The 14,639-nt window shown below is 38.0% G+C and overlaps 1 protein-coding gene across 3 annotated transcripts in view; it reads right to left on the bottom strand.

The window, feature by feature from the left end:
- Positions 1–14,639, bottom strand: part of ITCH (itchy E3 ubiquitin protein ligase) — a 126,086-nt gene that overhangs the window by 20,255 nt on the left and 91,192 nt on the right. For all 3 annotated transcript variants that reach the window (XM_060188659.1, XM_007522667.3, XM_060188661.1), the window contains 4 exons: positions 10,391–10,475; positions 8,611–8,739; positions 3,103–3,175; positions 1,777–1,848 (listed from right to left, as the gene is read on the bottom strand). In XM_060188659.1, coding sequence (XP_060044642.1) covers positions 1,777–1,848; positions 3,103–3,175; positions 8,611–8,739; positions 10,391–10,475 — 359 coding nt within the window. The remainder of the gene's footprint in view (positions 1–1,776; positions 1,849–3,102; positions 3,176–8,610; positions 8,740–10,390; positions 10,476–14,639) is intronic.

The following is a 14,639-nucleotide window of genomic DNA, read 5'->3' as shown; positions in this document are numbered from 1 at the left end:
GAAAAAAAGCGACCAAACTATCTCTAAGTTTGTGAAAACTAATGTAGTTATCTTGGGGGCTCATGGAACTTTAGTGGTGGGTGCAGTGTGAAACTATACCCCTGTAATCTTAGAAGTTATTATTAAATCACTAATGAAGAATATGGAAAAAAGGATACTTGTTCCTACTTAGTAGGATGTAAACTGGCTTACTGCTTTTAAACAGGTTCTATCAGTTTAAACTGGTTTTTTTGCTTCTAAGTAAGGTTCTACTAGGAATAATTAACTTTTTCTGAAAGAAGCCAGTTACCAATTTTCCTATCTCAGAGGATTTCTTTTTCCTTTAATATTCAATTCGGTACTTCCTAAAGCAAGAGCTACTACAATTATCAGAAGGGGCATGATAATAAGGAATTATGTCTACATCTGGCCATACAATAGGATGAACTGGATATTTTAAATACATTTTCTTAAAAAAAAAAAAAAAAAAAACAACTTTATTTATAGGATAGAGATAGCCAGAAATTGAGAGGAAAGAGGATGATAGAGAAGGTGAAAGATGGGCATACCTGTAGCCCTGCTTTACCACTCACAAAGCTGTTCCCATGCAAGTGGGGACCAGGGGCTCGAACTCAGGTCCTTATGCATTGCAACATCTACGCTCAACCAGGTACACCACCACCCAGGTCCATATTTTAATATTAATATACTTTTCCACTGGCCATTCTAACCTTCCCTGTGGGTGGGGAAAAATCACTTACATTTAATAGCAGATGGTTAGTAAATAAAGTTGAAAAATAAGAAATATAAATTAACTCAGACTCTAAGGACAACTGGAAAAAATGTTGACTTCAGAAAGTATCTTTTTGGGGGTCGGGCAGTGGTGCAGTGGGTTAAGCGCATGTGGCGCAAAGCACAAGGACCGGCATAAGGATCCCGGTTCGAGCCCCCGGCTCCCCACCTGCAGGGGAGTTGCTTCACAGGCGGTGAAGCAGGTCTGCAGGTGTCTATCTTTCTCTCCCCCTCTCTGTCTTCCCCTCCTCTCTCCATTTCTGTCCTATCCAACAATGAACAACATCAACAATTGCAATGATAATAACCACAACAAGGCTACAACAACAAGGGCAACAAAAGGGGGAAAAAATGGCCTCCAGGATAACCCTGGAGGAAAAAAAAAAATCTTTTTAAAGATACTGTTGTAAGTTACTTTCCTTAAGGAAAAAAATTAAAATAATAACAGTAACATGTTTATTGTAAAAAAAAAAAAAAGAAGAAAAAAAAAGCCCAACATTAAGTAATAGAAAAGTATAAAAACAGTTCCCCTTTCCTTTTCTACTCAGTAATGTTCAAATGTACATTTCAGAATTTCTCTGAAGTCCACCTTCTTGTTTAAGTATCTTAATTCATATCACTTAGTTTAGAAATGGAAAGGTGAAGCTAATTAAGTTACTGACATTTCAAAAAAACCACAAAATACGGAACAGACGAACAAAACACAGATACAAAATAATCTGTGGGTTCCAAATGTTAAGTACTTGAGAGTAGCTGGGATTAACTTAAAAACTCAAGAACTTCAACACAAAATGTTGAAAACTGCTAGCGGGCAGTTTTCAGATAGCATAATGGTTATATAAAGAGACTGTCATGCCTGAGGCTCTGAAGTCCCAGGTTCAATCCCTTGAACCACCATAAATCAGAGCTAATCAGTGCTCTGGTAAAACAAACAAAAAAACAAACAAACAAACAAAACCCCAGAAAACTGCTAGCACCTAAATGTCATCTAGGATGAAGCATTACCTGCTGGAAGGAATCCTCAAACAGTGTTTTTCTTGTCACTGTGATTTTGATGTGCTGTGGCATAGCCAATTGCTGAAATATAAGAAATATTTTCAGCACTGAAATACTAAAACATTCTCAACAATTAAATTATTAAATGGTCTAAATAAAAAAGATACATTAATTACTGTTACCTTTGCTTACAGAAACATGTAGACTATGAATGTGAACTACTATTCAATGTTTACACATTTGTGAGGATTCATGCTAATTGTAGGTTATTTGGTAAGAACAGAAACATCTTGTGAACAGTGCTTCCCTAATAAGTCCAATACATTATATTTTATTTTCAGAAAAGTTAATTTAGATTCTTTTTGTATGAATGAACAGTTAGCTATAAGAGTCTGAACTTTAAAACATATTATCATAGTAATACCACATTGACTAGCGAATTAATTTTATTCAGTATTGATAGTCATCAATCCAGTAAATATTTGTAATCAGAAAGTTAATTACATTTTTTAAAAAAACTGACTTCAGTGACGACATACATGTATTGTCTAACAAAGTCATTAGCATGTATCAAAACCATCAAATGTTAGAAATGAAAGGGTTTGATTATAATTTGTGCATTGTTGGTTCAACTGTTCAAAAGTTTCTTTCCCATATTTTCTTTTGTTTAAATTGCTACCATTGTTATTGCTGGGCCTCTATGCTAGCACGATGGAGGCTATGTTTTCCTTTTTATTTTATTTGATAGAGCAGAGAGAAATTGAGAGGGGAGAGATAGAGGAGAAAGATAGATACCTATAGACCTTCTTAACTACTTGTAAAGACTTTCTCCTGAAGGTGCACAGCAAAAGGGCTCAAACCCTAGTACCTAGTACTTGTGGGTGTGCCACTGCCAGGACCCCCTCACCCCATTTCTGTAATCAGAAAGTAATAGGTATGGGTAGGGGTAGATAGCATAATAGTTACACAAAGAGACTCTCATGCCTGAGGCTTCAAAGCCCCAGGTTCAATCCCCTGCACCACTATAAGTCAGAGCTGAGCAGTGCTCTGGTTAAAAAAAAAAAAAGGAGGAGGGAGTAAAAGGTACTACAAAATGAGTAGAGATGTTTTCATATTCAAATGATTTCAAGTTTATTCTTCTGGATAACAAAAGGCTTATTTATTATATAACAAATCAACTGACAAAAATCTAGTTCTTTAAAGATAGAAGTTTTCATGATTCTCATTTAATTGGTTTTCCTACAAATTAGTTATTTTCACAATTACTGATCAGGTAATATATGCAACATAACAAAGGAAAATGAGTATAAAAAATACAGTCTATATACTACTAACCTGACACCAGAACCGGAAATACTGAACCTTTGCTTTGAAGTCCCGTACATAGGCTATCTGGGGCCCATTATCTCTGTGGAAGAATGTTAATGTGACATTAATTTAACTATTTTTACCGTAAACTATTGAAAAAAAGCAAAATATCAAATAGCCTTAATACTAAGCAGTTAAGTACAAAAATACTGAAGTACTACTTACTCCCAATGTTATCATTCCTCACTTTTAAATATTTGCCCAGGAACTATTTTAAATTAAGAATCAGAAATAGGGTGGGGGTAGACAGCATAATGGTTATGCAAAGGGACTGTCATGCCTGAGGCTCCAAAGTCCCAGGTTCAATCCCCTACACCACCATAAGCCAGAACCGAGCAGTGCTCTGGTTATGAAAAATATTTAAAAAAAAAAAAAAAGGGTCAGAAATCAATATTGGGGACTGGAAGATGACTTATCTAGTAGGGCACACACCTTACCCTGATGTCACATGGAAGCACTGTGGCATAAGGGAAAATTCCACAAATAGTGGAGCGGAACTGTGGTTCTCTTCCTAGAACTCTGTCCTTGTCTGAAGTGAAAAGAAGGGGAAGAGAAGAAGAGAAAAGAAAAGAGAAGGAAAGAAAAGGAAGAAAAGAAAAAAAGGCTTGGGAGTCCTAACATGAAGAAAAAAAGTAAAAAGAAATATATATATTTTTAAAAAGTCACTACTGTGGGATTTCCCCCCCCCCCATATATAGCCAAGTCTAACAGGATTTGTGGACTTGTGAAGAGGGTTATTCTTTCCTTTCTTTCTTTTAAAGACTGATTTATTAACAACAGAGAGAGAAAGAAAAGAGGGGAGGGGAGGAGAGATATGAGAGGAGAGGGAAAGAATCAAACCAGGATGATACTTGGGACCTACATTGATTTTAAGCCCAGTGTCCAGTACTCTAGCACTCTGTCACTGCCCCCATTGCTGTAAAGGAGGTTTTATGTTGCTCCCACCCAACCATTTTATCCTTTATGTATAAATTGGACTCTAGGGATGAGGGATATAGTTCAACATTAGTATACAGGAGTTGCATAACAGACTTCCCTGAAGTTCCAAATTCAGTCTTAGCACTGCAATATGCTAGAGCTGAGTAGTACTCTGGTTGCCTATTCTCTCATTCTCTTTAATAAAAATAGATGGGTCTGGGAGGTGGTTTAGGAGATAAAGTGTTGGACTCTTAGGCATGAAATTCTAAGTTGAATTCCTACATCACCATGTGACAAAGTGATGCTCTGAATCTCTCTCATAAATATCTGATAAATATTAAACACCAACAACAGGCTCTAGATATTTATCTGGGGAGACTGCTATCTGGGATGAAGACTACATTTCCCAGTGTGGGAGACATAACTTGGCTAATGAACTAGTAAAGGAAGTACTGTATAGAACTTTCAAAAAGGCTTTTTAAAAAAGAGGTACATAGCTAGAAAGGGAATCTTTTTCTCATTCCCACTTGCTTATCCTCCATATTTCACCCTGGAAAATGACTACTGTTGTTTAGCTACAAAATCTTCAGTGACAGAAACCACACTGTACGATATATAAGAAAGAAAGAATTCTAGGTCACTGACAGTACCATGGGGCTGCCAGTCTAGTGTTGGACTTGTTATTCCTGTACTATTTACCTTTTACCCTGAATTACTTCTGTTTTTAAACTAGAAAACTGTTCAGTTCTGGCTTGTGATGGTGCTGGGGATTGAACCTGGGACCTTGGAATCCTAGGCATCAAAGTCTGTTGAGTAAACCACTGTGGTATCTCCCCATCCCTCCCCTGAATTACTTTTAATTTTACAAATGTTTTATGTGAAATACTACTGATTTTAGGTATTGGCTTTGCATGTAGTCATGCTACTTTTTTTTTGTTTGTTTTTTATGCAGTATCAGGGAATGAACTTAAGAGTTCTGCATTTGTGTGATGAAATTACTGAGTGGCTTCTTTGGGTCAAATTTTTCATTATTTTATTTTAGACAGAGAGAGATAGGTTAAAGAGGAAAGCATCACACGTGGTGAGGCATGTGCTCTATGTAATGAACTATTTCCTAGCCCCAAGCAATGCTACTGAAGTTCATTTACTGCTTCTAGTAGTCTTTTTCTAGACTACCTATGATTTTCTGTATAAACAATTATGTCTATCTGTATAAAATCTTTAAAAATTACTTCTTTTTCAATCTGTATCTCTTGTATTTTTAAGTCTTTTGTTTTTTGGATGGTGTTGGGATCTTGTACATATGTGACTCTGTTGCTCCTTAGCTGATGTTTTTCTTTTTTCTTTTTTTAATTTAGATATAGACAGAGACAAAGAAAGAGAGGGAAAGACACCACAGCACCATTCCACCATCCATGCAACCCCCATGGCGTTGTGGTATTCATTCCCATGTGATAGGAGGCTTGAACCCACGGTTTTATGCATAGGAAGGTGTGTGGCCTATTGAGTAATATATCTCTTGGCCTCTTTTTCTCTTACCTTCTTAATAATGATTTAAAATGTGATTTTATTTGTTTCTCTAGAAACAGAGTTTCACACACAAGTGAGGCAAGTCAGAGAACCACTACGGTACATTCAGCACCAAATATCAAACTAAGAGTCTCAGGCATACAAGTCCTGTGCAAATATATGCCCAGACATTCTTATCCTGCAGGCCTAACAACACTTTTTTTTAAAAGGAAGTAGTAACAGTACCATGTCCTCGGTTTAAGAAGTATTCCATTATTAAGTTTATGTTGGCTGCAGGTTTTAAAAAATTACATTTTTCAGATTAAGTTTCCATTGAAAAATAGAGTTTCTCATAAACTTGCACTATATTTTTTCAAGAGCATTCTTAAAATGATAGAGCTTTTTTTTTAAAATGATAAAGAGTTTTTCTTTCAGTATGCTGATATGCTGAATTACATTGATATTGCACTCCTGAGTCAAATTCCATTTGATAACATGCAATATACATTTTACATCTTGCTGGACTTATTATTAACAACAGGTATGGGGGTATATATGAGAACCAACACTGTGCAGTCAGAAATTTTAGTCTAACTTTTGACTGCCCAAAAATAAAACTATAAATATTATTTTTAACTGCTGGGAATTGGTTTCAAGAGTCTCCTTCCACCATCCTTTAGAGTGCCAAGTTCCTTTATACTCAGCCTTCTGCATCTGTGGGTTCTATCCTGAAAAAAATTTTGTTTAAGTAAACCTGTGCAATGGAATACTACTCAGCTGTAAAAAATGGTGACTTCACCGTTTTCAGCCGATCTTGGATGGACCTTGAAAAAATCATGTTGAGTGAAATAAGTCAGAAACAGAAGGATGAATATGGGATGATCTCACTCTCAGGCCGAAGTTGAAAAACAAGATTAGAAAAGAAAACACAAGTCGAACCTGAAATGGAATTGGAGTATTACACCAAAGTAAAAGACTCTGGGGTGGATGGGTGGGTGGGGAGAATACAGGTCCATGAAAGAAGATGAATGACATAGTGGGGGTTGTATTGTTAAATGGGAATCTGGGGAATGTTATGCATGTAAAAAAAAAAAAAAGAAGTAGAAACGCAAAGCAGAAATTGACTGAGTTTGGAGTATGGCACCAAAGTAAGAAAGCAGAAGTATACTAGAGTTTGCAGTGAGTACCTCCCTAACACTTCCTCTCCACTATTCCAAGCTTTGGGTCCATGATTGCTCAACAATTTGTTTGGCTTTGTATGTTAACTCTCTTTTCAGTCACCAGGTTCCAGATGCCATCAGGATGCTAGCCAGGCTTCCCTGGATTGAAGACCCTACCAATGTGTCCTGGAGCTCAGCTTCCCCAGAGACCCACCCTACTAGGGAAAGAGAGAGGCAGACTGGGAGTATGGACCGACCAGTCAACACCCATGTTCAGCGAGGAAGCAATTACAGAAGCCAGACCTTCCACCTTCTGCAACCCTCAACGACCCTGGGTCCATGCTCCCAGAGGGATAGAGAATGGGAAAGCTACTGGGGAGGGGGTGGGATATGGAGATTGGGCGGTGGGAATTGTGTGGAGTTGTACCCCTCCTACCCTATGGTTTTGTTAATTAATCCTTTCTTAAATAAAAAAAAAGTAAAAAAAAAAAAGTAAACCTGTGCAATTCAAACCAGTGCTGTTCAAGGGTCAACAGGATCTTTAAAAAAGATTTTTATGCAGTCGTTCACAGAAATACTAATCAATATTTTTAAAAAAATGCTCATAAAGGGAGAGAAAGGTTAGAGTACTGCTTTGGCATATGGGATACCAGAGATTGAACTTGGGGCCTCACGTGTTCTACTACTGGCACCATCTTCCTTGACCCAGTCAATAATGTATACTGCTCTTATCTGCTTTTGATATCAAGGTTATAAGAACATAACACTTCTTATATTTTATGAAATAATTCTAACAGGATCAACATTATTAATTATAAGCCTGATAAGATTTACTAGTGAAGTCAATTGGACCAGAATTTTCTTTATGGGAAATGATCTCGTTATTAATTTATTAGAACACAGTACTATTTAGATTTACTATTAAAAGGAAGTGGAAGGGGTTAGCCAGGAGGTAACACAGCATGTTAAGCGCACGTGGCACAAAGCACAAGGACTGGCATAAGGATCCCGGTTCAAGCCCCCGGTTCCCCACCAGCAGAGGCATTGCTTCATAGGCAGTGAAGCAGGTCTGCAGGTGTCTATCTTTTTCTCCGCCTCTGTCTTCCCCTCCCCTCTCCACTTCTCTCTGTCCTATCCAACAACAACATCAACAACAACAACAACAACTACAACAATAAAAACAACAAGAACAGCAAAAGGGGATTAAAAAAATAAATATTAAAAAAAAAAAGGAAGTGGAAGGGCACCAGGTGGTGATGCAGCAGGTTAAGCATATAGGGTGCAAAGTGCAAGGACTGGCCTAAGGATCCCGGTTCGAGCCCCGGCTCCCCACCTGCAGAGTGGTCACTTCATAGGTGGTGAAGCAGGTCTGCAGGTGTCTTTCTCTCCCCTTCTCCATTTCTCTCTGTCCTATCCAACAATAACAACAATACTACTAACAACAATAATGATAACAGCAACAATAAACAACAAGGGCAACAAAAGGGGAAAAAATAGCCTCTAGGAGCAATGGATTTGTAGTGCAGGCACCGAGCCCCAACAATAATCCTGGAAGGAAAAAAAAAAAAAAAGAAAATGGAAATGTGAAAAAAAAAGTGGGCATAAGAAATCAAGGATTCACTAGTGAGCAATACTGCACTGATAATATGTACATAGTCTCATTTAGTACTCTGACCAAATGGTATAACTGCCATAATATATTCTCACTTGAATACAGAATAAAATGCTAATTTATAGGGGTAACAAAAATACTCAGTAAACCCATGGGCAATCAAAAACAACAACAACAAATAGTAAAGACAGTAATCCTTGCTAATTAATTTAGATCTTTACATAAAACCCTTAGGAATTTGTCTTACTTTTAATCTACAATGTTTAGAAAACTTACAGGGCAGATTTTCCAGTGCGGGGATCTATGTAGGTGGTAGTTCTTCTATTGTGGTCCACAAAATATGGAATTCCATCCACTGTGAATCTCATTTCCCAGCCTTCAGGTAAGGGCTTTTCATTTAATTGACTAAACACCACCACAGGAGGGAAAAATGTTAAGAGTTGTTTGTTACAATTAAAAATATCAAAAAAGAAACTAAACACAAAACAAAAATATGCATATTTGCAGTCGAAATCTTATGTAAAACCACTTAAGTCAGTATTTCTAACTGTTTATTAAGCCTCTCTAGATACCCTAAGCTGGCAAATTTTAATATGCTAACAGATCAATCAACCAGCACTCAATTTTATTCCATCTGCTTGGCTGATATTCTCCCATGTAATAACCCACCTAAAATATTTCCTGGTAACCAAATTCTGGTCCACTCCACCTTAGAAGCTGTATGCAACACTTTTCACTCCTCGGTGCTATTCTTGTAATGACTTTATTCATTTCTCTTTCGAACTTTCGTAACAGATACCTAACTGGCTTTCCTACTTCTAGTATCACCCGGGCCCTACATTTTTATTTCACAGTGAAGACATAATACTAAAAACTGAGATATGATCAAATACATTTTTCTATATATAATATATATATATATATACACACATACTTTATTATTATATATACATATATATGGGGGGAGATAGAGAAAGATCAGAGAACAGCTCAGCTCTGGCTTATGGTAGTGCCAGGGATTAAAGCTGGAACCCTGGAGCCTCAGGCATGAAAGTCTTTTGCAGAACTATTATGCTGTTTGCCCAGCTCAATACATTTTTTTTTTTAAAGGGACATTACTGGTTTAAGAACTAAACTCCGCCACCAAGCACTCATCTGTCTTCAATGTTCCCTTTCAGGTTTATCTCTGCATTCTAATTCCAACTACCAATCATAAACTCTGTGATTTCTTTTTTCAAATAAGGTTTAATAATTTTTCAAATGTATTTTTGTTATACTTGCCACCTGGGTTTTTACTGCACTGGTCCTTGCACTTCGTACTATGTGCACTTAACACGGTGTGCTACCACCTTGGCCCCCTTTACTGAGGTTTGATGTCTGCATAACTCCTCCATTCCTGGTGGCCATATTTCTGAACAGTGAGAGTGGAGAGGAAAGACACTTGAAGCACTGATCTACCACCTGTGAACCCTCCTTTTCCCCTGAAGATGGGGGCCAGGAGCTTGAACCCCAGCCCTTGCACATGGTAATAATATATGTTCTATGGAATAAGTCACCACCCAGCTGCTGAACTATGATTTCACAGTGTACGGTTTCATTCACCATTTCCCTAAATAACATATAAGCTGCCACACCACCAAATGAAGTCTTTCCCATTACCCAGAAATTTTCTATTATCACTCCAGAAGGCAATTTAAATATTCTTTATGTAATATTCCTACTCATTTCCTTAACATCTTTAGATTTTTGCTTAAACTCTTTTTAGCATCAGCTATTTTCTTCATAAAACAGAGATAATAGGGCACTGGGCAGTTAAGTGCACATGGGGCGATGCAAGGATCGGTGTGTATTCACATAGTAGTGAGCATATTTTATTTTTACCTACATGCTTAAGAAACCCATATTAATCATATGAACATGATAGAATGAATTTGCTCTTTCTAATTTATGCAGTCTTTGAGGAATGAATATGTGTCTTTGATTATTTACAACTGAATCAGAAACCAGGGACAATTTTCAAAAGGTTAAGTACACATTAGTAACTGAAAGTTCTTACCCTTGGCTTCTGGGATCTTCCCATTGGGTAATACGAGTGTTGTGGTTGACAAAGTAGACTCTACCATTGCTGTCTGTTCTTTTCTCTGAAGTTAAGAAAAATAAAAAAGGTCAAGTATGAGAGTTGGTATAGTCTTTATCCTCAAAATAAAATAATAAAATGTAGAGCCAGGTGGCAGCGGCGCACCTGGTTGGGCACACGTTACAATGCACAAGGATCCAGTTTTGAGCTGCCACTTGCAGAGGGAAAGCTTTGCAAGTAGTAAAGCAATGCTGCCTGTATCTCTCTGTCTCTCTCCCTTTCTATCATTCCCTTCCCTCTCGATTTCTGGCTGCCTCTACCTAATAAAATAGTAATAAAAAATCTAAAATAATAAAAATCAGCTGAATTTGCCCATTACTGATTGCAAATTTTGTTATAATTTTTAAATCACAGTTTTATTTTTGTTGACCTGTGGCCTTCCACATGTTCCAAGACATTTTCCCCCACACCCCACTTAGATAGAAAGACAGAAGAGACACCACAGCATCACAATTTCCTAAGGTGACATGGCACCTTGCATGTGGTGCCAGGGGCTCAAACCTGGACAATGTGCATGATAAGACATGTACCTTAACTCATGAGCCACACAATATTTTAGGTTAAAAAAATCTAAAATATTCTTCCACTATTAAAATCACATATGCCTAGAGTTTTAAAAATATCATCTGCACCTTGTGGTATACACTGAATATTAACACTAATCATGGTATCTTGAATATGGGAATATGTAACCAAATGTAAACCTGTCTCTATGTCTAAAATAAGCTTCTTCAGTACTATACCTGCCTACATGATAACAAAATTAATGTTTTTGGTAGTCACATTAATTTCAAAATTCAAATATATTTGCAGAATTGACAATTTTTCTACATCTAAATATTTATTTATTTGCCACCAGGGTTATCTCTGGGGCTCAGTATTTGCACAATGAATCTACCGCTCCTGTTGGCTCCCCCACCCATGTCTTTATTATTACTTGATATGACAGAAAAAAACCCTGAGAAATGAGGGGAGATAGTGAGACAGGCGCCTATAGTATTTGCTTCACCGCTTATGAGACCTCCCCCCCTGCAGGTGGGAATGGGGCTTGAACCTGGGTCCTTGTATTTAAACATGTGCACTTAAACAAGTGCACCACCACTCAAATAATTTCAAAATAAGTTTTTATAAATTAAAAATAATGTCCTAAGTATGCAGTTGAGCACATTTTCATCTTTCTATCAGTGTAAACTGATCTCAGAGCCAAAAGATTTTTAACTTCAAAAGCAAGACAATTAACTAAGAATATATTTTCTATGAATATTCTAAGTATGCAGTGCTGATATTAGCATTTCTTAGCCGAGACTGTGATAAACAAAACAATTCAAAGGTACGCACTTGTGAACTGAAGGTTCACTTTCTTTATTAAAGGAAAAATTGTCACTGCTATTGATTTCTTACTATGTTGGAAAACAGCATGATAAACACCATTTAAAATACCTGACTTCAAATCTAAGTGCATATCAGAACACTTGCTGACTTGACAAATAAAACAAAAAACAGAATTTTCTGCAGCTACTAAGAACAATGAACTCAACTTCTCTGACCCATCTTGGTCAGAGCTAGAAGGAATTATGTTAAGTGAACTAAGTCAGAAAGATAAAGATGAGTATGGGATGATCCCACTCATCAACAGAAGTTGAGAAAGAAGATCAGAAAGGGAAACTAAAAGCAGGATCTGACTAAATTGAAAGTAGGGCACCAAAGTAAAAACCCTGTGGTGAGGAGGAAGATGGGACATGTGGCTTCCTGGGCTGGTGGGGTAGGAGGTGAGGGTGGGTGGTTGGGATGGGATACAATCTTTTGGTGGTGGGAATGGTGTTTATGTACACACCTATTAAATTGTAGTCATATAAATCACTAATTAATGAGAGGGGGGTAAAATTGATTGTATGTCTAACAAAGGGACTTTTCAAAGTTAACCCAATTACCAAATAATGTGATGTTAACAATAACTATCCACTGTCTTCTCGAACCCTAAGACAGCAGGAACCTCACATTTCCACTATAGAGCCTAAACTTCGCCAGTCCTGGGACCTTAGGGTAGGGCCCACTTTCCCATATGCTTCTCCCAATTCTTATCAAATAATATTGCATCCCCTGATCGCAGCCTAATCAACACGAGTGCCACCCCAGCATGCTTCACTTCAGACTGTGTCTAGAGACTTCAGGTGTGGAATGACAACCCTTCAGCTTCATCACTGGAGTGAGACCTTTCCTTTCATAGTATTCTCTAAGTCCATCCCAGGTGGTTCACTTCCTAACAAAGTCCCAAAACCTAGATATAGACCAGGTTCTGTGAGAGAGCATATGTCCACATGTATCCATAAACCAGGGCAAATATATAACTGAAAGCAGTAGTACACTAGAGTTTGCAGTGAGTACCCCTCAATACTTTATCTCCACTATTCCATCCTTTGGGTCCATGATTGTTCAACAAATTGTTTGACTTTGTATGTTAACTCTCTTTTCAGCCACCAGGTTCCAGATGCCATCAAGATGCCGGCCAGGCTTCCCTGGACTGAAAACCCCACCAATGTGTCCTGGAGCTCCGCTTCCCCAGAGACCCACCCTACTAGGGAAAGAGAGAGGCAGACTGGGAGTATGGACCGACCAGTCAACGTCCATGTTCAGCGGGCAAGCAATTACAGAAGCCAGACCTTCCACCTTCTGCAACCTACAACGACCCTGGGTCCATGCTCCCAGAGGGATAGAGAATGGGAAAGCTAGTGGGGAGGGGACGGGATATATGATTTTGTTAATGTCTCCTTTCTTAAACTAAAAAAAAAACAACAAAAACCCCCACAATTTTCTTGCTCATATATATATATATATATATATATATATATATTCTTTCATAGCAGAAATGAAAAACTGTAACAACTATATGTATCTGATGGGTAGATTAACCCTACTAGACCTACTAGACTAAATCAAAAGTATTCTTTATTCTCAAGCTTCTACAGTTTGCATATTTTAAAACTTCTGGGTAGGAGCCAGGCGGTGGTGCACCTATTTAAGTGCTCACATGACAGTGCTCAAGGACCCAGGTTCAAGACCCTGGTTTCCACCTGTAGGGGGAAATCTTCATGAGTGATGAAGCAGGGCTGCAGGTGTCTCTCTGTCTCTTCCCCCCTCTGACCCCCATTTCCCTCTGTCTCTATCTAATAAATAAATTTTAAAAATTATATTTTAAAGGGGGACTCAGGCCGTAGCACAGTGGGTTAAGCGAAGCACAAGGACCAGCGCGGAAGGATCCCAGTTCCAGCCCCCGGCTCCCCACCTGCAGGGGAGTCGCTTCACAAGTGGTGAAGGTCTACAGGTGTCTATCTTTCTCTCTCCTTCTCTGTCTTCCCCTCCTCTCTCCATTTCTCTTTGTGTCCTATCTAACAACGACAACATCAATAACAACAACTACAACAACAACAAAAAACAAGAGCAACAAAAGAGAAAATATTAAAAAAAAACACAAACTTCTGGGTGGTAGTGTTGTTGTTGTTTATTTTTTTAGCACCAAGGTTGTCACTGGGGCTTTATGTTTGCACTTCCACCCCACATCTGTTCCCAGTGGTCTGTGTGTGCACATTTTTTTCCAATTTTATATTAAAGGGCAAGATGGAGAGAGGCAAAGGGAAGGAGGGAGGGACCTGCAACACAAGTTTCATCACTTGTGAAACTTCTCCCATACAGTTGTGGGCCTGTGTTCCTGGGTATGGTAATGTATGTACTCTACTCAGTACTATCATCCAGCCCCTAGAGTGATAATATTTATAGTAAATATATATCTACTTACTTATCTATTTTAATTGCCACCAGTGTCATCACTGGGTCATGGTGCCTCCAAGATGAATCCACTGCTCCTATTGACTATTTTTTCTTTTTCTTTTACTCTTTATTGTCTTTCCCTCCCTCCCTTTCTTCCTTCCACAGAGACAGAGAAACTGAGGGGGGAAGAAAGAGATAAAGGAGAGAAAAAGAGAGATGCCCACAGAAATGCTTCACTGCTCATGAAGGTATGTGTGTGTTAACCTGGGTCCTTATGCACAGTAACATGTACACTCTACTGAATGAGTCATTGCCTCATGCCAGGCTGATAATGATTAGTTTTCTTTCTTTCTTTCTTTTTCTTTCTTTCTTTCTTTCTTTCTTTCTTTCTTTCTTTCTTTCT

The sequence above is a fragment of the Erinaceus europaeus genome, chromosome 1 (genome assembly GCF_950295315.1).
Source record: "Erinaceus europaeus chromosome 1, mEriEur2.1, whole genome shotgun sequence".
Lineage (NCBI taxonomy): Eukaryota > Metazoa > Chordata > Mammalia > Eulipotyphla > Erinaceidae > Erinaceus > Erinaceus europaeus.
The sequence above is the reverse complement of the archived record's forward strand: the minus strand, read 5'-3'. Positions and strand labels throughout refer to the sequence as shown.